Genomic DNA, 24,018 nt, shown 5'->3' on the forward strand with positions numbered 1-24,018 from the left:
TGGGGGTGGGACCGTGGAACCTGCTGTGGTTCCTGTTTGAGGCTAGCTGTAGTGTGTCTTGGCACCTGAGCGTGGAGGATGCACTTTGCTACTTTAGAATTTGGTCTTTCAAGATCTTCGCTTCTGAGAATCTCTGTTGGATTAAGTAAACTCCCGTGGGTGAACAGTACTTTTTGTATTTGTGTGTTAATGGGGAATATGTGGTAATGTATTGGTGAGTTGAAGTGTGTTATTTATTCCTCTCCTCCTCTTGAGAATTTGCAAGTAAATATTAATTAAGCCAGTTTGATTTTTCAGATTTTTTTGGTATATTTTCAGCAGAGTCAGAGCTTTTCTTGGTGGGCCTGTGGGTTTTAACAGGCCTTGGGCACTAACCCAGGCTGTTTGCCCACTAGTTTCAGGCAGCAAAGGCCCAATCCAGACTCATCCGTGGGTCCCAGGAAACAAGGCAGGCCCCTGTGGGTGGGCAGAAGCTAGGCCCTGCTATTGCTGGGCCATCCCTCCTGCCAGCCAAAGCACACCCGGCTTTTACAATGGCCAGGGTTTCGTGTCTCGTGGCTGGGGATTCCAGCTGCCGGATATGTTCTGTGTGGCCTTTTTCTCCTAGAACTTTGTGAGGAGGAAGCAGTTTCCTGGGGGTGTTGGCTGAGCCTGTCAGGGAGTATCAGGCAAGGGGGTCTCACTTGGCTGTCAGAGAGGAAGCCAGCAGACATGGGTGATGGAAAGCGTCTGCTTTCCAGGGCTGCCTTAGTATGCGTTGCCCTTTTCCATCCCCAGGGAAATATATCTCTTGTCCAGAAGTTGGTAGTAAGGTGGGCTAAGGCAAAACTTTTCTCTTGACCTATGGATAGAAAATAAGTCATTGTAAGAGAAGAAATGGAAAAGGGACATCTAGAAGGGTGAGTAACCCATTCTTTTTTTTTTTTTTCCCTTGTCTAATAAGTCAAATGAATTTGATGCTTCAAATGTTGGTGAAATCAATGCTCTGTGATTATTAAGTGTGGTTCATGATGGTCTTTCTAAGTTTGGTGAAAGTATACTTAATTCTTTAAACAAAAGAAGGAGCAAGTTTCGGCCTGCTTTTTCTTTGTGTCTGATTCGTAGTCCTCGGGGTTCTTCATCCGTTTTCTTGATTCATTCTCTGGATTGCTGGCTGACTGGCTATGCAATGATAATGCTACTCACATATTTTAAATCCCCCCAAAGCTAGGCTCATTTGCTTCTCCAGTATGTGTTGGTATTTTGAACTTTCATGACTTCGCTTTTGTGATTCTGTTATTTAGGAGATGCCAAAATTGGCAATAACAGCGTCAGCTCCTTAAAGAACGATGACTTCACCATGAGGAGTTTGCGGCGGGAAGGGGCCTCGGAGGACGTCTGGCCTGCCTCTCATAGCTCGAAGCCCTGCGCGAAGAGCATCTCCATAGAAACGGCCAATTTAAGAGAATATGCTCGATACGTGCTGAGGACCATCTGCCAGCAGGTATTCCAGCAATTTAATTTGCCTTTTCCTTAAAATATGTCCTTTCTTTTGGAGAAAGGTGTTCATTATTGTAGGAAACCTGTACATAGGTGGGTTTTTATCCCCTACTGGCTTTATTTTGAAATAATTCCAAATTTGCTGCAAAGGTGCAAGAATAAAGTGATCCTTTATACCCTTTAGACAGAGTAGTCATTTACATTTGCCATATATGCTTTGTAAATCTATTTGTGTGTGTGAACATGGATACAGATATAGGTATTTTTTTTAAACCCTTTCAAGGTAGATGGCGTACTTTATTCTTCTTTACTTTTGAAGACTTCCGTCTTCATTTCATACCATAACCACAGCGTAGTTGCTAACATTTCAGAAGATTTAGTCTTGGTGTGGTACTATGCTGTCACTTGCTGGGCACATTCCTAGTTGGTCCTTATTGTGGTAGTGCTGGAACTGACTGGGTTTTCCTGGTAGATTTGCTGCAGGCCACACAACCCTGCCTCAGGACTAGAAGCAGTGTCTGTCCTCCAGGTAGCCAGCTCTGAAGGCACGCGGTGCCCTTGCCTGTCCAGTGGTGCTGGCCTTGGTTGGGTGGTCTTCCTTGTGTGGTCTGCGCTGCTCGCTCTGCGTGACAACCTTTGGGGAGTCCCTCGAGACGCTGCCGACCTCTGTTCCTCATTCCCCTCCCGCGTACCTCAGAGCAGTCATCCTGATTCTTGTCCAAGCCTGCCTTCCCCGAGGTGCTTCCCACTCCCTCCCCTCCACAGTGTCAGTGTATGTTCTGCTTAGGGAAGACCCTCCCCTCTTCCCTGTCTCCTTACTTATGATCCACATGAGTCATAAGGTCCTGTCCCAGGAAGGGAAGTTTAACACTCATATGGTTCCAGGGAGATTTAGTGGGACTCCTTTATCCTGGTGTTTGTCATTTTTGTTTGTTTTAAAGTATTTTCTTATTTTTGCTCCTTCTTTTACTTGCCCTGCCTCAGAATTACCTTGGGAATTAGGAGAGTGATACTTAGAAACAAGGTCTGGATGCTGAGTATACTCATTGCTATGGAGTACCCTCGCTCCTGGGTTCTCTTAGTGGAAAGAGCTAGGACAAAAGTGAATGCGCACGGGTGTGTGACTATGAGTTCACATGATGCTCCCAGTTCCACGCCAACCCACAAAGCTGTGCTTTACTTTGCAGCATTGCATATTATTATAGCCTTCTGCATAGTAAGAACCTTGGTTCCTTATAAAATCAATAAATTATTACTTACTTACAAAATACACCTAAAATAATTTCCAAATTGTTAGCATCTACCACTAGGCCTAACAAGCCTGCCAAGAGGAGTGGAAAGGTTTTTGCAGTTCACTTTTTACTTTTTACAGTAAATACTGTGATCTCACATTAGACAAAGGCACCAAGAGCATACATTGGAGAAAAGATAGCCTCTTCAACAAATGGTGCTGGGAAAACTGGAAATCCATATGCAACAAAATGAAATTAGACCCCTGTCTCTCACCCTGCATAAAACTTAACTCAAAGTGGATCAAAGACTTAGGCACTAGAATAGAGACCCAGTGCCTAATAGAAGAAGTATTAGGCCCAGATCTCTACCATGTCAGCCAGGACCTGACTTTCTTAAAGTGCAAGAAGTTAAAATCAAGAATTAATAACTGGGATGGATTCAAACTAAAAAGCTTCTTCTCAGCAAAGGAAAAAATTAATAATGTAATGAGAGAGTCTATAGAATGGGAGAAAATCTTTACCACATGCACCTCAGAACACTGATCTCCAGGATATATAAAGAACTCAAAAACCCAACACCAACCCCCCTCCCCCCCAAGTAACCCAATCATTAAATGGGCTAAGGAACTGAACAGACACTTCATAAAATACAAATGGCCAACAAATATATGAAAAAATGTTCAACATCTCTAGCAATTATAGAAATGCCACTTAAAATTACACTGAGATTCTACCTCACCCTAGTCAGAATGACAATTATCAAGAATACTTGCACCAATAAATGTTGGTGAGGATGTGGGGAAAAAGGTACATTCATAAATAAAGAATATGTAGTACATTTACACAATGGAATATTGCTCAGCCTTAAAGAAGAATGAAGTCATGGCATTTGCTGGCAAATGGATGAAGCCGGAGAATATCATGAGAAGTGAAACAAGCCAATCCCCCAAAACCAAAGGTGGAATGTTTTCTCTTATATGCAGACGCTAATTCCCAATAAGGGTATAGATTGCTAGGGAAGAATAGAGGTACTTTGGATTAGACAGAGGGGAGTGACGAAAGGGGAGGGGATATTGGGGTGGGAAAGATAGTAGAATGAATCAGACATTATTAACCTATATACATATATGGTTACATGACAGGTGTAATTCTACATTGTATACAACTAGAAAAATCAGAATTAATACTCCATTTATGTATGATATGTAAAAATGCTTTCTGCAGTCATACATATCTAATTAGAACAAATACAAAATTTTAAATTAAAAAAAAGACTGAAAAAAAATTACTTGGGCTTTCTCCCTTAGTATGAATACATTCCTAATTTGAAATCAAGTTGGGTTCATTTGTTTCTGTTTGCATTCAGTTTAGAGTCTTTTCCCTCAGCCTTATTATAGAATAACTACTTACAAAAGTTAAACTACACACAAGAGTATAATCAGAAATGTGTCCTTCCTCCCAAATCCCTTGCTCCTCCCTGCCCCAGCTCACCAGTTTTGTTATTTTCGGGTGTATCCTTGAAGTCCCTATATGTTTTGTATTTTGCTACAGAGGTCAAGTCATCAAGACCATGTTTTGTACTTTGTAGGTTTGTGGTCACCATGATAAAGTCCACTAAATAGTGACTTAGAGCTGAGGGGCACTTGTGCCTTGGTCCCCACTGTGAGTGCACCCTGTTATCACCAGAGGCATTTGCAATTGTTTTGATACCTGGATCTGACCAAAGCCAGCAGGCAGGCGAGTGCAGGAAGGGTGGTGGCTGGGCCTGCTGTGGACTTCTTGCAGTGGGTCCCAGAGGTCCAAGCCCATTGGGAGGCTCAGCCTGTCAGTGCTAGAAGCGAAAATTGATGGAATGAATGGATGAATGATTGATTTGATGCTTAGGAAAAAAAAATACTGATATCTGGGTACCAGCACCTGAGCTTGATTTCAGTGGTCTGTGGTCTGATGGGGTGTCTGGATGTGAAATCTTATAAACGCCACAGGCGACTTATTTAATGGATGGTTAGCATCGGGTCACTGGCATGGTGGTTTCAAAAGAGGCTTCATCTGAAACACATATAGGGTCAAATGAAACTTTTAACACTGATGATTTTTAAAACCATTTAGTACAAGAATTTGCACTTGAAAAAATGGTGAAGCAAAGCTGCTAAGAAATTTAACTGAGTAGCCACTCTCCAGAGGGCAGTCAGCTCTAGGCATAGAGCTTCCTTAAGTTTTTGGCAGGCTCATTGACTCAGCAAAATTATAATAATAACTGTATGGCAAATAGATGTGCACAGTTATTTTTTATAATGGTAATATATTCATAGTATCATAAAGAGAAAAATTTCTAAATATCTTATGCTATGTTCTTACCAGTGGAAAACATATTCCAGTATTATCTTTTTCTTTTTTTTTTTTTTTTGCTCATCTGTTTCCAATTTTTTTCCTCATTTAGGTTCCACTTTGTATTTTTAAGAAATCAAAATGCCAGAAATTTTGTACCTAACACTTTTTGCAGATACATTTTTATGGGTTATTTTTTCATGAAGCTTCTCCTCGGTCTCACGTGTCATTTTGCTCTGACTTAAGTGTATGTTACATAAACATGTGGAAAGCCGGTTGCTGTCCAACAAATGGCCTTCTTCCTTCCAGGAATGGGTAGGAGAACATTGCCTAAAAGAACCTGAAAGGTTGTGTACAGACAAAGAGCTGATACTGGACCCCGTGCTTTCCAACATGCAAGCACAGAAGCTCCTGCAGCTCATCTGCTACCCACACGGCCTCAAGGAGTGCGCGGAGGGTGACAACCTGCAGAGGCAGCACATCAAGCGCATCCTGCAGGTACCCTCAGCACGCCGTGCACTGCGAGAAGAGGGATCGGTTCTTCCCCTTTCATTGCTAATTCTTGATGCAGGTCAACTCTGGTTTTTATTCCCCCAGTTTTCTTTCCTGTAGAATGGCAACGAGTTAGTGCTAGGTAGGTGTAGATGCTGGGAATTGTATATAATCATCAGATAAATATTGGTATTTTAAGTCCGTGCTGTATTTACTTGAGAAATGATCTGCAGGGAGGGACAGGCTTAAATGTGTTATTCAAGAATTAGTGAAATCATTTTGGAATGGGGTCAATTAGATAATTGGATATTGTGAGTCAAAATTTTAGTTTTATTCGTTTTTAGTTCCTAGCTGAGTCAGGAACATTATATTGATGCTATTTATCCTTTTGAATATATGTAACAGGATTGGATCCTTTTACCCATGTAAATACTTGTATTGTGTAAGATCACCCTGCTCTTTCCTGAGAGTGGGTGTCCTGCCAGGACTGATTGTGTGTTGACATGGGTTGCCTACTTTCAATCCTTCTGTTTTCCCCAGAATCTGGAGCAGTGGACATTGAGGCAGTCCTGGCTGGAACTTCAGCTAATGATCAAGCAGTGCCTGAAGGACCCTGTGAGTAGCTGTTACAAGCCTGGGTGGCAAGAGCTGCGGGGAGCAAAGTCGGGCTGCTGCCTGGGATAACCCAGCCGCATGCGTGGCCTCTCTCTGGCCACCCTAGGGCTCCGGGTCTGTGGCTGAAATGAACAACTTGCTGGACAACATTGCGAAGGCCACCATTGAGGTGTTCCAGCAGTCCGCCGACTTGAACAACAACTCCTCGCACTCTGGCATGGGCCTTTTCCACCCCAGTGGCAACGGGGGCGCTGATACCAGTAGCACGAGGCAAAATGGAATCAAGACCTTTCTCAGGTATTTCTGTGTAGTTGACTGGGCTGTCTTGAACTTTACACACGTAATGGGCAAATGCATTCGCATAACTCAGTTATTTTTTTTTTTCATTAAGCTGCAGAAAATGTGAAGAGAATAATGACTGCTAAGTGACAGTTACTGTTATTTAATAGGTTAAAGGGCAAAGCCAGGGCAGGAGATATCTTAGTGTGTTCACTATGTGGTTAAGTCGGGCCCAGACTCTTTGTAAGTGCTGGTGTTATGAATGCACATGGACACCTGACCTTCATCCCCCGGGCTACTGTGTTCCTGGATATTCAGCATCTCAGAAACGCATTGGCCACCTCTAGTAACTGGCAGCTTTTCACAAGCCTCATGGTGATTTGAGTTCTGATTTAGATCCAGCAGGCATATGAAATCGCAAAGTAATCCTTGAATCATGAAAGGAAGATTTGTATCTCATCATTTTGATAAAAAATATAGCTGGTGAATCTTAAAATTAAAAAAAAATTGTGATTAGTATGATTATACATAGCAACATTTCATGTTGTGAGCATGATCAAAGAGTGTTGTTTGTTGGACAAAAGGATTATCACTAATCATAGAGCCAGAATCAAAAAGAAAAATGCTAAAAGATAGCTCAGTTGACGGTATCCTCCCAGAAGCACCTTTCATTGCTCCCCTGGGTAACTGTGGGTGGCAGGTGTGACCAGGGGCCTGGTCTTCAGGAAAGATAGTGCAGAAATCAAAGGGAATTGGGGGTAGTGTGTTTCTGGTGCACCAGAGTTGTGCTCTGAAGTTTCTGTGGAACTGTGAGAGCAGAGACTCAGGCTTGCTCGGGTGTAACGCCTATTTCTGATTTTAGTTCCTCTGAACGCAGGGGCGTGTGGCTGGTGGCCCCCCTCATCGCCAGGCTGCCCACCTCTGTGCAGGGGCGGGTGTTGAAGGCTGCTGGGGAAGAGCTGGAGAAGGGGCAGCACTTGGGTTCTTCTTCCAAAAAGGAGCGTGATAGACAGAAACAGAAAAGGTAGGCTCCTGGGGTGTCTCTGGGGGAGTTTGAAGGACAGCTGAGGAATTCTAGTACGCTCTACCTGACGGTTCTTACACCCAACGCCCACTGAAACTTAGTTTTTAAATGGAATGAAAAATCTTCTACTAGGAAAGTCCCTGTTCCTAAAACGTTCCAGGTTGTGAGATTTGCCACACTCATTCTCAACTTCACTTGTGCATCCAGATCCCTGCTGGCCTCTGAACTTGTCCACTCCAAGCCCCACATCCGATCCATGAATGGGATCTATAGAGCCGCCTGCATTCTGGATTTTATTTTTAATTATTTCTAACTTTCTTATTAATTAGGTACTCATGTTTAAAATACACAGAGCTTCAAAGTGTGGAATATGATATGTCAAGAAATTTGTGATGTTTTGAACAACCAACAATAAAAAATTAAAAAAAAATGAAATACACAGAGCTACTTTGTAATTATTGGCATGCTGAACCTTGAAGTACTTACCAATATTTCTGACATTTAGGGCTCTTGTGCTAGATTAGATATTAAAACTTCTAAGCCATAAACTAATTTTTGGATCACTGTTATTGATCACTAAAACCCCAACAATGTGACTCAGCATTCCGATAAAAAGAAAAACAACGATTCCTTGTATTTCGTAAACATTCCAGACATCCACATCCTTATCTCGTGGTTGGCAGTACTGTCAGTGGCTGCCCTTCCTGACCTCTCAAATTGCATTTGCTGGTGCCATTCATGTCTATACTGCCTCACTTCCCTCTCACTGGGCAGACAGGTGGTATTCCCGGGTTGAAAGTGTCCTATTCTGCCCCTGTGAGATGAAGCTTAATATTTTATCTTCGATTTTGTTTTCCAATGGAGCATGGATTCATCCTTGTTCTCTAATTGCAGATACTCTATTAAAAAACCAATTTAAAATAGAGTTTTTGCCAAATGCCTTGATGCCCCACTACCCATGGCTTTAGGCTGGTGGTACCCCTAGGTCACTAGCAAGAACCCCATTTTTGGAATCCTCATATCTTGCAGCTGATCCTAACTGTACCAACACCCTGCTGTTTGGTCTTGAAAACTTAAGGCAAAGCCCCCAAATTTTCATAACATACATAGAAGCCTGTTTCCTAGACTCTAAAATAAGAGTGTTGGCTGAGAAATTTCTCAGTTTTTCCTTGTATTCCATCCAGATCCCCCAGGGCACTCACAGCAGTGCAGATTCACCTCCCTGGGGTGCCTTCTGTCATCAGCACTATCCGCTATCCGCTCATTTAGAACCATTAGTATCTTTAACCTTGTAAGCAGAGGTGTGATTTAACTTTCCAGGCCTCTCTGGCTATTCCCTATCCCCCTTCATCTAATAGTAAATACACAGGAGCAGACACCCAGGGGACAGGCCCCAGGAGATGGGTGGATCAGCAGGTGCTAGCTGACCTTACTGTTCTTCCTTCCTGCAGCATGTCTCTCCTGAGTCAACAGCCATTCCTCTCGCTGGTCCTCACCTGTCTCAAGGGACAGGATGAGCAACGAGAAGGTCTGCTAACGTCCCTCCAGAATCAAGTGAACCAGGTAAAGGACCGCATGGTGTCCAGCAGGCCAGCAGCTCCCAGCAGATTCCAGTGCTGAGCTTACAGAAGGGCACAGCAGGCTTCCATTCAAGGCCAGGCAGTGCCCTGTCTCCTACCTGTTATCCTGGTCTCCGCAGGGGTAACAGACCTGTCATATTAATCATGCATAGCATAAATGTGTATAGATGGAGAAATCGAATGGCCTACACCCGGGGAGGCACAGTGACTGACACTCCCGCTCTGCCTCCCAGAAGCAGTCCACTCCTCAGGTGGGGCTGCCCCACCCAGCAGGGTCTCCAACTGAGCTCCATAGGCTCAGGAACTGTTTTACTGGCCTGCGAGAGCCGGGTTGATGCCAGCCAAGTGCACAAGAAAGTCACTTGTAAGCTGGAGGCCTGTTTGTTCCTTCACAAAAGCTTTGGGTTTTTTTCCCACTCCCCTAGTTCTTCTGGGCAGCTTGGGGCACTTGTGTTCTGTGTACTACATGGAGGTCAGAAACCTCAGTGCAAGGAATCAAGTCAAGTGAGTGGGAAGAAGAAGCCAAGGGTGTGAGATGGCCCGTCCCTGTGCAGAGCCGGTGGCCCCTTCCTGTAGCACTGTGCCTGTGGACACCGTGCCTTTTCCCTAGGGATACTGGAAGGACATGGACGAGGGCATGGTCTCACGTGTTTCTCTGGTCATCTCTCCCTTGCTGGATAGGATGCTTTTAAAATGCAAAGCACTTACTATCCCTGTGTCTAAGATGTTCCCATGTTTCTTTTTATACCTTGAATAAAAATCCAGTCTGGGCTAATTAGACCCCCCTAACAATTTGTAGATTGCTCTCTTCCGCCTGCTTCCTACCAGTTACCGCCTTGCTCAGCTTGCAGGGCCACATTGGCATGTTTCCTTCTGTTCTCCTGCTTCCCAAGCAAAAACACCTGCTCTCCCCTTTAGCTGGAAGGATTCCCTCTAGGTGCCAGCCTGGCCTGCTTCTCCCTTCCTTCAGGTGTTAGTTTAGAGAGGCCGTGGCGATTGCCCTCTGAAAATAGGGCCTCTGTCCTTGCCATCCCTGCCCTGCCTCGCCCTGCCTCAGGCCTCTTGATATACTTGTTTTGATTCATGCTGCTGCTATACTGTGAGCCCTGTGAGAACCTGTGTCCCTAAGCCCTGCACCCGGCATTCAGCCTGAGGGGCCCTAGCCTCCTAGAGAAGTTTGGGAAACACTCTGCCCATGGCATGTGCTGGCGGGACATCTGCTGGGAGGGTACTTCCACTTGTGGCTCTCCGCGGGCCATGCTGGGTTTGTTAGCTAGTCAGCCTGCCGTCTGGGCCTGGGTGTGGTCACTGTGGCCTGCCTTTCCTCAGTGAACTTTCCTGTCCTCAGCACTGGCCTGAGTCAGCGAGGAAATGAAGAAGCAGCTCACTTTCTAAATTGAAATGCTGCTCAGCTGATTGATGTCCACAGTTTTCAGAATAGTCTGTTGTTCATCAATGAATTAGTGTTCCTGAAGATAGCAAGCCTCCTTTTCAATAAGATCAACATAATACATTTGTTAGGGTTAATAAATGTGTTAAGCTTGAACTTGATGGCCTTCTGATGCCTTTTCCAAGACCTAGAGGCAGTACATGCAACTAGATAAGATTTACTTCCCCACCTTGAAAGGCAAATAAACAAAGCAATGACCAGGTTTCTGTGTGCACCGAGGAAAAGGGGCAGAGCTGAAATGTCATGCAACATTCCTTGTTAAAGCGGAAGTTGTTTTTGGCTGTCTGGGAAAGGTTTAGTTTTACTTTAAATATGAAAAAGATTCAGTTTTAACAGAGATAAAGTTTTTATTTTTCCTTTTTTTCTTTTTTGGGTCTTAGATTTTAAGTAACTGGAAGGAAGAAAGGTACCAGGATGACATCAAGGCTCGGCAGATGATGCACGAAGCTCTGCAGCTGCGCCTGAACTTGGTAAGGGGTGTTTCTAGTGTGCCCTCTTTGCTCATGGATGTTTGTGACCATGGCTCCAGTGCTCACCTGTGTCCACGAGCAGAGCCTAAATATAATCAAGACCTCAGGACTTTCCCATCTCTCTAGCCTTCTCTTCTCCTGGCTCTCCTTCCTGTCTGTGTTGAGTTCCAGACAGCAGAAGGTATTTTAAGAATGATTCATCCTCTCTGTCCCCACCCCATCCAGCCCACCTCCCTTCTGCTTCAGCTTGTACTGTGATTGGTTCTCAGAGGACTCAATTTTGAAATGAGCACTGGCTTTTGTGATACTTCTTTAAGAACCTTAAAGTCCTTCAACTCAGCATCGTGGGAGACCTCCTGTTAGATTTGTTAAGAAGACCTGCCTCACAGGGTGCTGTATGGAAACGTGGGCTTCCTCCCACACAGTGCATTCCTTTGCATGTCTCTTTTCCCTGGAGAGTGGCTTGCCTGATGTTTGGGTGGTTGTTTTTAACTTAATCTTCATACACAGGACCTGGCAGGTCTTGGGCCAATCCCCTGTTCGTCATTACATCTGTGTAGTGGGCATTTCCAAGCGGTCCTGGTCTCAGGTTCAGATTAAGTAGGGACAGAACAGCACCAAGATGCCAATAATTGGATTAGAGAGTTTTGATTATATTTAGGTTTAATTCAACTACAATTGCATCATAAAATTGAATATCATGAAAGACTAGGAAGAAAACTAACTGTATAGGTACCACACTTAAATATTACCCTTTTCATTTTTCAATGACCAAACTGTGTAAAGAACCCAGTAGTAGTGATAGTCACAAAGCTAGTGAGAAAGAAGTTAGAGCGATCTGTCCTCCATAAAGTAGAGCATCTCCCCTTCTGGCCACATGAAGTGAGGGCTAGTGGTCTTCTCTCACTCTGTGTTTGCATGCCAGGTGGGAGGGATGTTCGACACAGTGCAGAGGAGTACCCAGTGGACGGCAGAATGGGCCCTCCTGCTGCTGCAGATCATCACCTCAGGAACCGTGGACATGCACACCAACAAGTACGTTTTGCACCCTTAACATGTGTTCTGTCGTGTGCGTGCCTGGCATTTGGATAGTCTGGCCTTGATAGACTGACAAATGCTGCTACATCTTATTGATTCAGGTGTCATTAAAAATTGTGCCATCAGTAGAAGTGCCCAGTTAATTAAGTATATTTTAGTTGTGCTTTATGATGAAAACAGTTGTTCTCCTTCCCCTTTAGTGAATTATTCACAACAGTCCTTGACATGCTGGGTGTTTTGATCAATGGGACATTAGCCTCTGACCTATCAAGTGCATCCCCAGGAGGCTCAGAAGAGAACAAACGTGCATATATGAATTTAGTAAAGAAGTTAAAAGTAAGTTTGTGATTGGCTTATGTTATAAATTGTTTATTATCTGGTGCATTTTATTTTATTTTTACTACTGGTTAATTTAAATATTTATTGCATTCAAATTAATTTAATGTATTTGCTGTTTATGTCACTTCAGCTCACCAATACCCCAAACTTTACAAGCATCCAAAAGATTGTTTTTAAATTAAATATTAAAACACGTGTAATTTTTTAAGAGACATTAAACATACATTATGAAATACATAACCAAAATGCCAACATTGAACCTAGGATAAATCCAAGCTCAGACTTGTGCATGTAGTTCAAAAATAAGCATCTGTGTTGATATTTGTAAATCCACTCACTTGACTAACCACTGACACATCATTTGAAGCAAACTGTAAATAAATAGCACAACAAGGAAAGTATATCTTATCCGCTGATCTTAAAATAGCCAATAAATAAATAAGTGGTGGTTACCTTGTGGTCTGTCCCTGGACCCCAAGTGCTCGGCGCCAGCTCCTGTCCTCTAGTTGCAGATGGCACCCTGAATTTTGTCACTTCAGCACTGTGATGTTTGTTGTGTAACAACAACTGCATATGTGTAGGCTATTTTCTACTTAAATAGAAGAAATGAAACAGGCCAGCCTGACTTGATCCTGTTCCCCAGACCACGTTCAGGGTTCAAGAACACGCTGACTTCAAAAAGGGAAATGCTCCAGGGGGAGCTTCCTCCTCGTCAACTTTTGCCTTCACGGTCGTTTCTGAGTTTCTGGCCCACTTCCCTTTCTCACTTTCTTTTTCCTTTCTTTCTTTCTTTCTTTCTTCCTTCCTTCCTTCCTTTCTTTCTTTCTTTTTCCTTTCAGAAAGAGCTGGGAGACAAGCGGTCAGAGAGCATTGACAAAGTTCGGCAGTTGCTGCCTCTGCCGAAGCAGACGTGTGACATCATCACCTGTGAGCCCATGGGCTCCTTGATCGACACCAAGGGGAACAAAATCGCTGGATTCGACTCAATAGATAAAAAACAGGCAAGAGTAAATGTTTTTCTTGTGCACGGTGCAGCTTTTCACAGAAGCCAGATATGTTTCTAGAGGGTGTACACACACCTCAGTTTTGCAGTTTCTTGTTTTGTTGTTTTTTTGAGGCACACTCTTGTCATCTCAATGCAATGGTCATTGGCATCATAATGCAAACAGATCTTTGAAGACCTTAATTTATAAGGTTTACCTGGATTTAAGGAACTTTCTGAAATCTACCAAGTGAAAACTAAGTAAAAGCTTAGTGTCAAAAACCAGCAAAGTTTTTATCTTACTGCAGAATGCAAGAAGAGTGGGTTTAGAAAAGATGATATTTATTGATAAACATTTTCATGCACTATAAGTAAGCTCTTTTGAGCAGAATTATTTCAATATATGATATTTCATATTCTTACGAAACAATATTAACTAAGCACTTGCTTTCTATAAGAGATTAAGCAGGTTTGCTGCGTGTAAGAAGAGTGGTCACTCAGTGAACACTGAGCAACCACAGATGTTCCACGGTCACAGAGATAAAAGCAGAGCTGTGCCCTCAAGCAGAAGTAGGTAGACAATTAACAGTGAGATTGTATTAGGTGGTCTGGGGAAGGGCCTTCAGACGCAGATCTGGGCGGTGGTCAGAGCAGGCTCCCTGGTGTAGTTGACACGTGGGTCGTTTTGAAGGAGGGAGGGAAGAATGTGGGGCTGGCAGACAAAAAGATCTTGAGGAGATGTGGAGAGAGTGTCTTCTTGGGACAGGGTGTTCTGCTGTCACGCAGACTCACCTGAGCACCCAGCACCAAGTGTGGCCATGGAAAGAGAGAAGGCTGGGCTGTGATCCTGTTGAATTTGGGCTCCCTGGTGGAGAGACAGCCGGAGCCCCCTTGGACGTGTGCTGTTTATGCCCAGACAGATAGTAGGAAACAGGTGGTTATTTTACAGGTGGTGATTGAGCCCTGTCACCCACGTAAGAGCAAGTGTATCTAAGCATTACATCCTGTGGAATGACCCGATAGTTATTGGGGCGGCTGTTTTGAGAGAAAATGTGTTCAAGTTGGTATATGAGAGAAAGTAGTAAGAAACATCAGCAGTTCACGTCAGAAAAAAGAACATTTTATTTTCAGAATAGCAGTCCTCTTCTAGAGCATCAGAGACTCGCTGGGACTGGAAGGCCGGGCATGTTCCCATGTCCCGCTCTGTCACAGGACCGCTTTATCAGGCCTGGTTTGTTAAGTGCGTGGAGGGGCCGCATATTGAGTTAAGTGCTCTGTGGTTTGCATTGAAGTTAATCTGAACCCAGTTAGAAGTGATTGTATCTTGACCCTTAAATTTTGTGTTATTTTAAAAATAATAAATAGATGTTGGAGATTTAGAACTGGCTATAATTTAGTGAGAAAGATTACTTTTCAATATATTTTAGAACTTTATCTACTTGTTTTGCTAAAGCAAACTAAATGAAAAATGCTGTTTTATAGTAAAATACACTAGATGATGTGGTTTTGCCTGAACAGAGTGTCATGTGGTATAAGGAACTGTGGACCCATGTGAGTCCTGAGCTCTGGCCACTGCCCTTCGGTGACTTGGCCGAGCTACCCTGTCTGCTGTGACCTGGGCTTCTCCAAAGCCCACGGCCAGCCTGGTGCTCTCTGGGCCACCATGCTGGCAAGCCTGGCTTGTGGATCGGGGGATCTGAGGGCCGTTTCACAGAGCATTGTTTTACCCTAGGGCCTCCAGGTCTCTGCCAAGCAGAAGGTGTCCCCGTGGGACTTATTTGAGGGCCAGAAGAACCCCGCTCCTCTGTCCTGGGCCTGGTTTGGGACCGTCCGTGTGGACCGGAAAGTGATCAAGTACGAGGAACAGCACCACTTGCTGCTGTACCACACACACCCCACACCCAAGCCCCGGAGCTACTACCTCGAACCGCTGCCCCTGCCTCCTGAGGAGGAGGAGGAGGAGCCCGCCTCACCCGTCTCTCAGGAGCCAGAAAGGAAGTCAGCCGAGCTGTCAGATCAGGGGAAAACTGCAACAGAGGAAGAGAAGAAGAGCAGGGGCAGGAAGCGCAAGACGAAATCCAGCTCCAGGGGGGATGTGAGTGGGAAGGGAGGGCTGGATCCTTAGCCTGCAGGTTGGGCCGATAAAGGACGGAGGACGGTGGATGCAGGGCAGGGCAGGTGGATGGAGGGCGGGCGGATGGATGCAGGGTGGTGGATGCTGGCCAGGCCGCACCCCAGAGACATCAGTGTCAGCTGACAGGACCTCATCCTCCAGGCCTGCATGCTAACTGAAGGGCGGGGATGATGGCCATGGACCGCAGAGTTGAAGCTTTGTGATTTTTCCCTCCTCCACTTTTAACAACCTTGTTGTATTTTAGGCTTCTGTCTTGAATGCTATTGGGCTACTATTTCAGTGCCTCCTTAGGTTTGAAATTTTAATATTTTGACATTATAAAATACCACCCTCAAATATTTTTATTACAAGATATGTTTAAAGTATTTATTGTATTTTGGGTGGTTGATATCGTCAGCATATTAACCAAAAGCTCCATGATTTCCCCTAGATACAGTCGCACCCAGCATGGCCATTAAGCTATTCCTGGGGTATCGCCTTTATTGCAGGACTGGGCCCTCCTGCCTACTCCACTTGTTCACCATCTTTCATATTTCATAAAAGATGAAGTAATCCTAATTTAAAATAGTTTATCCCCTCACTTCCCTGTTGGTATTCCTTACCAACAGCAATATTTTCTTTCAAACATCAGAGATGTATCAGACAATAATTTGGAAACGATTCTATAGAATGTGAGATGTAACCTTTAAAATATCTTCCACTCAAGTCACTTGGAAAATAGTTGAGAGAATTTGAATATTTTTCTCTAAAATTCAAGGATGCTCTTGCTGCATGACGTAAGAAACATTCATGGAGAATCACTGTAGTTCACCTATGTCAAAACCAGGCTGGCCGACAGCTCGGTGGTCATCATTGTTCTACAAATGGCGGCCCTCTTCTGGGGCTGCTCGAATGCCAGTGGCCCTCCTAGATGCTCTTCCTGTCAATATTGCTTAGTCTGAGCATTTGTTTAATGTGCTGCAGGTGGAGCCTCCCCTGTGGGGCCCTCCCAGCTTGCACATGCACAGGGGTAGACTTCTGCCCTTTTCCGCCTCTTGTTCCCCAAGGGACTCTGGTCAGGTCCTCTCCTGCTGACCTCCCGGAGCCACCTGCTCCCTAGGAGACATGTATTTTTGACACTGAGATTTCTACTGTCCCTCACCCCTTAGGGCTAGATTAGGGAAGAGTGGGGAGTGGAGACGCTCTGGTGCGAGCCTGTGCACCACTGTGAGGGACCTCAGGGGATGAGGTGAGCAGGTAAGAGACTGTCCAGCAGGAGCTGTTCTGAATCGTGGGCCTCTCTCCCCTGAACCCAGGAATCCAGAAGGCTTCAGGAGATGTAGCCTCGAGGACGCATTGTCAGTTGTGGGCCTCGTTCAGTGTGGGAGATGGGGTGCGCTTTCAGCATTTTGCTTTTTGGTTTGTTTTGTTCTTGGGGTGCTTGGGATCGAAACAGGGTCTTGCATGTGCTAGGCAAGCACTCCACAATGGGCCTGCACCCCCAGCCCCACTTTCAGTATTTGAAAAAGTAGTTCAAAAGAGATCATTTCTGCGTCTGCCCACTGCAAGGCAAGTACTTTTTATTTGACTTTATTTCATGTTGTTGGTGCTGGGGTCAAACCCAGGCCTGGTGCGTGCTAGCAGGTAGTCTCCTACGAAGCTGCATTGCCAGCCAGCTATGCAGAGGAGTGTTTTGAGAACAGCCTTCTTGCTTTTCATCTGCCCTTTTATTAAAATAGCTTTGTACACTGGGGCAGGAGACATTTCAAATACCAAATAGGGGCTGGGGCTGGGGCTCAGTGGCAGAGCGCCAGCCTAGGATGTGTGAGGCACTGGGTTTGATTTTCAGCACCACATATAAATAAATAAATAAATAAATATGCCAAACAGGAAGAATTTGCATTAATTTGCTATGTGTTGTACAGAGGTGAACTTTCTGCTTTGTCTTTCCATTGAAGGAATATCCACAGAGCAGCGTGTACCGAGTGCCTCCCAACTACTCACCCATTTCCTCCCAAATGATGCACCATCCACAGTCCACCTTGTGGGGTTACAACCTCATGGGCCAGACCCAGCAGCCCGGCTTCTTCCTTCAGAACCAGGCTCTCACTCCAGGTACGTGGGAGGAGGGCACAGTTGGATCTGTCCAAGATGAGAAATAGTCTGGGGTCCTTGCTGCTTTTAACACGAAACCGCCACAAAACTCATGAATTGCAAGAAGTGAGTGATTAATTGACATTCCCTCCACTCAAAATGTGTTCTTCTAAACGAAGGTTCCAGCTCAGTGTGCTGGCTCACAGCAGTGGCCCCCGCTACTCAGGAGGCTGAGGTGTGGGGATCACTTGAGCCTCAAGGTCAAGCCAGCTCGAGCAACTTAGTGAGATCCCATCTCAAAAATGAAGGAGTAGATAAACAAAATTAATGTTTCAATTATGAGTATATGTGCGGATTTTAGAATTTCTTCCAGTGTTAGAATAAAATCACCATTAATTAAAGTCTAAACTATGAGATAATGTTGATTAAAGTTCTGTGTTGTGAAATTTACATTTAATCAGATATCATTTAGAAGACTAGACAGTATCATAGTGTCTTTTGTCTTCTAATATGAAGTTTAAATCATATCATGAATCAACTTGGAAATTTGGTTCAGCAGGTACATTTTAGATACAACAAGGAAAACTACCATATCTATTGTGAATGTTCTGGCTTGTAGCATTGTTTTCCATTTGAGCCTAATTAGATTTTATAATCCAAGGGAAGATTTTTTTTTTTAAATAAAAACATTCTCTTAATTAGAAATCAGTTCAATTTGAAGGACAAAAATGCCTATAATCTTTTACACCATTAAGTAAAGTTTGTCATGCACACAAGTACATGGGTAAATTTTAGAGTCAATGTCATGTATATGTGGCCCTGTCAGGGTCCTGGCAGAGCAGGATGTGGCACCTTGGGCCCCTGTGCTGGCTCTGCCACTGTGCTCTGCGTCCAAAGTCTGTGTGGGTGAGGCTGTCAGTGCCAGCTGCCCTGTTGGAATTGCCAGCCACGCTGTCCTTGCACTGTGCACCCCACTCCTTCCTGCTTTGCCAGAGCCTCAGCTCTTCTCGTGTTTTGCTTTCTTATTCTGTTACCTTCCCGCCTTGTGGAGTCGAGGGTTTCCCCCATTACAGTCACCACAGTGTCCCCAGGGAGTGAGAGCCGCCATGGCCTCTGAAAAGCAGACTGTTGGTGGGCCCAGTGGTATACGCCTGCAGTCACACTGCCTAGGGGATGAGGCAGGAGGGTCCCTTGAACCCAAGACTTCAAGGCCAGTCTGGACAATGTGGTGAGACCCATCTCAAAAAATGAATAAAATAAATAAAAGGCCATTGAGTGAATGAATGTAGACTGCAATGATCACAGAGTAATCAAACTAGACATAGTAATAAATTTGGAAAGCAGGTTACAGCTTAATAATCCTAAGGTCTGTGTCATCTTTTCAGCCATTTTAAACTTGTTAGGTGTTGAAGAGAAACACCAGGCTGTCTGCACCGAAGGTCAACCTGTGTATGGCCACGCGTCCTTTCCCTGGCATATCACTAAACGGTGTGTGGGTTGAAGACCTTTAGCCATAGGCTCGTGTAAGGAAGCAGTTTTGAAGAAGAATCATTTCTGAGGATATAATGAATTGGTTTTTATATAAAAAAAGAGCCTTGCGACTTGTAGCTGTGTACGCACAGCACGATGCCACTCACGTGGTTTTAGGGCCAGGCAGCTCTGCCCCATGTACACACACTGCTACCTGCCTCCCCTCTGTCCATCTTGTGTAGCTGTCAGCATGGGCACAGTATGCTGAAATGCCAGGGAGTAATGGACACTCAATTCTCAATTCAGAATATCTTCAGTAGGAGGTGAGGCGATGGGCGCAGAGTCTTTAACATAACAGGTTTTCCATGTGAACCCTCTTGGAATATTTGTTTCCATCAAACAAATTGCTCATTAGAAATTATGTCATCTGTCTTTACTCAGAACTTTCCTTTCATATACATCAAAGAATATAGACTATGTTCAGGGGAGGAAGGATTGGCATTCATTGTAAAGCCAGAAAACGTTGAAAAAAATTTTTTGATTCATTCTTGCATTTGACAGGTTATATATGCAAATGTGCTCAGGATTCCTTTGATTTCTTAGGCAGCAGATCATTGTGCCCAATTTATTGGGTTTTCAGCCTTCAGAAAAGAAATGTTTTGTCTTTATGTTCATGCTATTTAAAATGTCAGAATATTTGAAGTTTTTATTTTCATGCCTTTGTTCTACAAAACAAGCATTCTTATTTTGCCCATAGTGAAAAGGAGCTTAAGCAACATGAGCTTCAAATCTGTTTAAAATTTATAAAAGGTTTGTATGCCTAGCTCAGGGTAGTGGCCAAAATATACCCAGGATGTGTTTCATGCAGGTAATTTGTTCTGAGGGCCTCAGGTAAGTTAAACCCACACAGTTCTGGAATTATGCCAGATCCTCCTTGTTTCAGGCCTTTCGATTTGTAACCAAAGTGCAGCCTCTGTTAAGGTATTGTGATTATAGCTCTGACACTCTCCCCATCTTCTGGGAATGATGCCACTCAACAAATCTTCAACATTTGCAGCATGGAGGTCAATACCTTATTTTCCATTTTGCTCTTAAACTGAGGCTGAGAGGATGAAGTCTCTGCGTGTTGACAAGATAAAGAAGAGCAGTTGAGATTGCCTACTTAGAAAGCCCTTCCTTTGGTTGCCTTGTAGGTGGCTCCAGGTTGGACCCTGCAGGCTCCTTTGTCCCAACCAATACCAAGCAAGCTTTGTCCAACATGCTGCAGCGGCGCTCGGGGGCCATGATGCAGCCCCCCGCCCTCCACGCCATCACCTCGCAGCAGCAGCTGATCCAGATGAAGCTTCTGCAGCAGCAGCAGCAGCAGAGGCTCCTTAGGCAGGCCCAGGCCCGGCCCTTCCAGCAGGTACGTCCAGGTCCACAGCACAGTGCCCTGCGTGCTGTTCCCGCCTCTGGCCGGGGTGAGGTCGGCCTTGCGGCTCATGTTCCTCAAGCGCATGTCCCATACACACGTGAGCATGCAGGTCTCTCTCCTTTATAGAGCATATGAGTCATTTTCCTCCTCTAAATTTTATTATCACTGATCAAAGAAGGTTGATTAACAGCATGTCTCAAAATAAAAAGAAGCATAATGACATTCTAGTTAATTAAAGGAAGGCGCCTTTTGCCCTAGGGGGTCCCTGCTCAGCATTCCTGCCCTGCTACAGCTCCTGTCAGCTCCTCTGTCCCATGTCAGTGTTAGATCGGTTACTTCCAGATTGTCTTTCTGAAGCTGGGGGTTGCTTAGGCTTCTGGCCTTGACTTTTTGGTTTTTGTTAATCCTTAATAAGGTCCATAGCAGAATAGCAGACTGTGAATAAGTGACAAATGGCACTCAGTGTGTGGGGACATTTAATTCTCAATTCATATATCTATTCTTATGCCCTTTTAATAAACAGTGTTTGATCAGTGAAAGTTGCACAATACTTAGAGTAGATTCAGGAAATCTATGAATCCATACAAATGTATTTAAGTAAAAACAGTGAGATGAGATAGCGACTCTTTTCTAGTGTCCACATACTTGTTTATTTCCTGGAGTTTCTGACCTGGGTGTGCAGTTTGGATAAGACCTCATCCTGATGGAGCATGTGCTGTCTGCCCAAACATAGCCAAGCACGGTGTTAGCTGTCCTGGTTCCACGGCACCCCGTGACCATTTAGGTAGCTTTGCAATCCTCAGATGGACTCACCATCCAAAGATGTGCCATGCATCAAGAAAAAAATCATAGAATTTTTGAAACAGCAAGAAATTTGAATGCTTTATTTAGAATTTATCTTTTGAGTAATTTCCTAAACATATCTCCATTGTGTAACTCAGGGCACTTCTACGTTTGGGCCACTTAGTGATTTGGGGGATGGAGGTGGCAAGATTAGTTATTCATTCTAAAAAATGATCCATAGTTACCTGAGTTACAAGAGGGACCAGGGAGAGGAGGCCAATTGACGTGGGAGGATGTGGGAAGGCATCGTTGCTTGTGGTCTCTCTCTGATCTCCAGGGACTGGCATAACCCCTGGATGTCAGGCAAGGTGGGCCTGAGCTGCTTCTTACATAAATCCTGAGTCTTGATTAAAATGTCTCAAAAACCATTGTTTTGCTGAAATAATCAACCTGTTTGGAGCTATTTAAAACATCATTGGGTCTTTAGCTCTTCTTGGGGATGTGCAAAAGTAGTTATGAAATTCCTTCAAATCTTTATTGAGATGGATAAAAAAATTGCTAGAGGTTGATAAACCATTGCAGTATAGAGGGTTTAGCTCCCTTTTAGAGCAGTCAAGCCTAAGCAAAGTCTGCCCTGTTTATTTCTCCATGTCACCTTGTTATCACAAGCTATTCTCTTTATTTATAGCCCACTTTCCAGCTATTCCTGCTGAATTCAGCTTTGAATCACCAAAAAGGGCTCTGGGCAATGGATTAGAGCCACTAAGCTGTTCACGGGTGGACATGCCTGTTCTCAGAAGCTCCTATAGCTTCCTATAGCGGTCACAAACGATTCCACATTAAGCCAACATTTTCAAAGAGGTTTAATAGAATAAATTCTATGTGGTTAAAAGACATCTGTGCCCATGTGGAGAATGCTAGCTTGTAACCAGTGCCTTGGCTGCTGCCCTTCCTCCCTCAGCTTCCTCAGGGACACAGGCCTCCTTCACTCTCCACATGCACCATCCAGGGCTCGGCTGAGCATGCAAAAATAGGGGAGTCTACAGCTGTCCATGCAGTTCTTACTGGTGTGTGTGTGTGTGTGTGTGTGCGTGTGTGCACGTGCATGCTGTCATAATGTTAGGGTTTTTTTTTTTTTCTTCTTTAAAATTTTTTTTTTTAAATTTACCTTTTAAGGTCATTTTTTTTTTCCAAGTGGTAAATGCTTGCCTTTGTGATAGTGGCTGTACAATAGTCATCAACTCTTCTCCCTTTAAATTCTTCTTCTTTTAGTTTTGTTTTTGTAGTCATCATTTCCCCTCACTCTCATCTTTCATGATTGAAACTCACCTTGAAGTCTCCGAGCTTCCACCAGCTGCCACGCCTGGTTTTTCTCTCCCGTCTTCAAGTGCTGAGTAACTGAGGGACATGACATCCTCAGGAAGAGAGCCACACACACCGTGGGAAACAGTGATCCTGCAAGAGGGACAGAGATTTGAATGTGGTGTTTCCCCAGGTCTGTACACAGGAGGCTGTGCAGAGATTTCAACAGTAGATGACGCACGGCAGTTCATATGCCTGGAAGCTGGCTAAATACAGTTTTGCAGAAGGAAAACCTTCTCCTGGTAGTGATCCTCTTAAATCGGTCATAGAGCAGAATTACAGAGTTGTTAGAGTTTGTGGTGCTGAGCACAGTTTTCTTATTCCAGAGGTCCTTTTCCCTAATTGTAGCAAACACGTTGAGATGTTTATTCATCTTACTCTTCACAGCTGATCTTGGCATTTCTACAGGTGCTTTCCCATCCTGAGTGGCCCCAGGCCCTGGTGGGGGCTGCTTTCTCGTTTTTTAGTGGCCCCACTGGTCACCTACTTTTGTTACAAGGTCGAGCCTTGGGCCTGTTTGTACTGTGTCATCCCTTCATCCACTGAGCACAGGAGATAAAGGTCTGAGATGCTCATCAAATGCAAGCATGCAGGATTTGAGCAGCTGTTTTCAGACGCCCAGAGCTGCTGGATAACTTGAGTCCCTAGCATTATGACTATTATCTACATGCTCACTCCTCTCAGCTGGCCCTCTGAGTGCTTCCAGAAGAGCTGACCCCTACAGGGACCTCTGCTCCTGTTGTTTCAAAATCAGATGCAGCAGAGGAGACTTAAACTTCTGAATTCTGGACATGTCTCAGTCCTTACAGAACCCAGCCCCCTTGTGCTGGTCCACGATGAAGCTAGAATACCATCATAAACTAACCTTCTAGTTCCTTCTGCTACACAGACTAGGTGTGAGGGTCAGGCAGTCCTATAATTTTCTGGTATGTACCATCTTCTATTTCCTCAGGAATGTCTGGAGATGTTGTTTTAGGGTCTAGTCAAATTATTTGAGCTAATAATCATTATTACAATTGAGTGTGTCTTCTTACAGCTGTGTGGTCTGAGCGCAGCACAAAGATGTTTTGACAAGGAAACCTGTTTTCCTTCTTCCTGGTTACAGTCTTCGTCCAGGAAGTGAGTGGCCTCCCTTCTTTCTCACTGTCCCTTACCTAGAAGGAATGTCCTGGTGACCACACTGTGTCCCAGCCTCGTCTATAAACTAGAGCGCATTAATGCTTCTTCATAGGGCAGCTGTGAAACTAGTGAAGGGTGCAGGTAGCAGCTCTTACAACAGTGGCCAGTCACACAGTTGTCATAAGTCTCAGAGAGTGTTAGCTGCTGGACATGCTGTTTTGATTGTGGTTTATGATTTATTATGGTTTATTATGATCATGGTTTTCTTATTTGAAATTCTTATCCCATAAAAGTAATCTTTTTTCCTTAAATGTGTTAAGCATGAAAAAGGCACATCAGATGCTTTTCTTGCATA

General features: G+C 44.3%; 2 protein-coding genes across 11 annotated transcripts in view; one reads left to right on the plus strand and one right to left on the minus strand.

The window, feature by feature from the left end:
- Window positions 1-12,913, minus strand: part of P2ry12 (purinergic receptor P2Y12) — a 42,059-nt gene extending 29,146 nt beyond the window's left edge. For 2 of the 5 annotated variants that reach the window (XM_046431234.2, XM_046431231.2), the window contains exon 1: window positions 12,780-12,898. The gene's annotated coding sequence lies outside the window, so the exon portion shown is untranslated. Of the gene's footprint in view, window positions 1-12,779 lie in introns of all 5 variants that reach the window. The other 3 variants (XM_046431235.2, XM_046431233.2, XM_058574929.1) reach the window with 3 other exon arrangements.
- Med12l (mediator complex subunit 12L) overlaps window positions 1-24,018 on the plus strand; it is a 266,032-nt gene that overhangs the window by 218,216 nt on the left and 23,798 nt on the right. For all 6 annotated transcript variants that reach the window (XM_058574923.1, XM_058574927.1, XM_058574924.1 and 3 more), the window contains 13 exons: window positions 1,284-1,483; window positions 5,349-5,537; window positions 6,072-6,146; window positions 6,253-6,443; window positions 7,288-7,449; window positions 8,901-9,012; window positions 10,860-10,949; window positions 11,875-11,984; window positions 12,188-12,323; window positions 13,166-13,327; window positions 15,041-15,403; window positions 17,380-17,536; window positions 20,179-20,390. In XM_058574923.1, the coding sequence (XP_058430906.1) occupies window positions 1,284-1,483; window positions 5,349-5,537; window positions 6,072-6,146; window positions 6,253-6,443; window positions 7,288-7,449; window positions 8,901-9,012; window positions 10,860-10,949; window positions 11,875-11,984; window positions 12,188-12,323; window positions 13,166-13,327; window positions 15,041-15,403; window positions 17,380-17,536; window positions 20,179-20,390 (2,159 nt within the window). The remainder of the gene's footprint in view (window positions 1-1,283; window positions 1,484-5,348; window positions 5,538-6,071; window positions 6,147-6,252; window positions 6,444-7,287; window positions 7,450-8,900; window positions 9,013-10,859; window positions 10,950-11,874; window positions 11,985-12,187; window positions 12,324-13,165; window positions 13,328-15,040; window positions 15,404-17,379; window positions 17,537-20,178; window positions 20,391-24,018) is intronic.

The sequence above is a fragment of the Marmota monax genome, unplaced genomic scaffold, assembly GCF_021218885.2.
Source record: "Marmota monax isolate L192 unplaced genomic scaffold, Marmota_monax_Labrador192_F-V1.1 WCK01_AAM20220418_F8-fsc00022, whole genome shotgun sequence".
Taxonomy (NCBI): Eukaryota; Metazoa; Chordata; class Mammalia; order Rodentia; family Sciuridae; genus Marmota; species Marmota monax.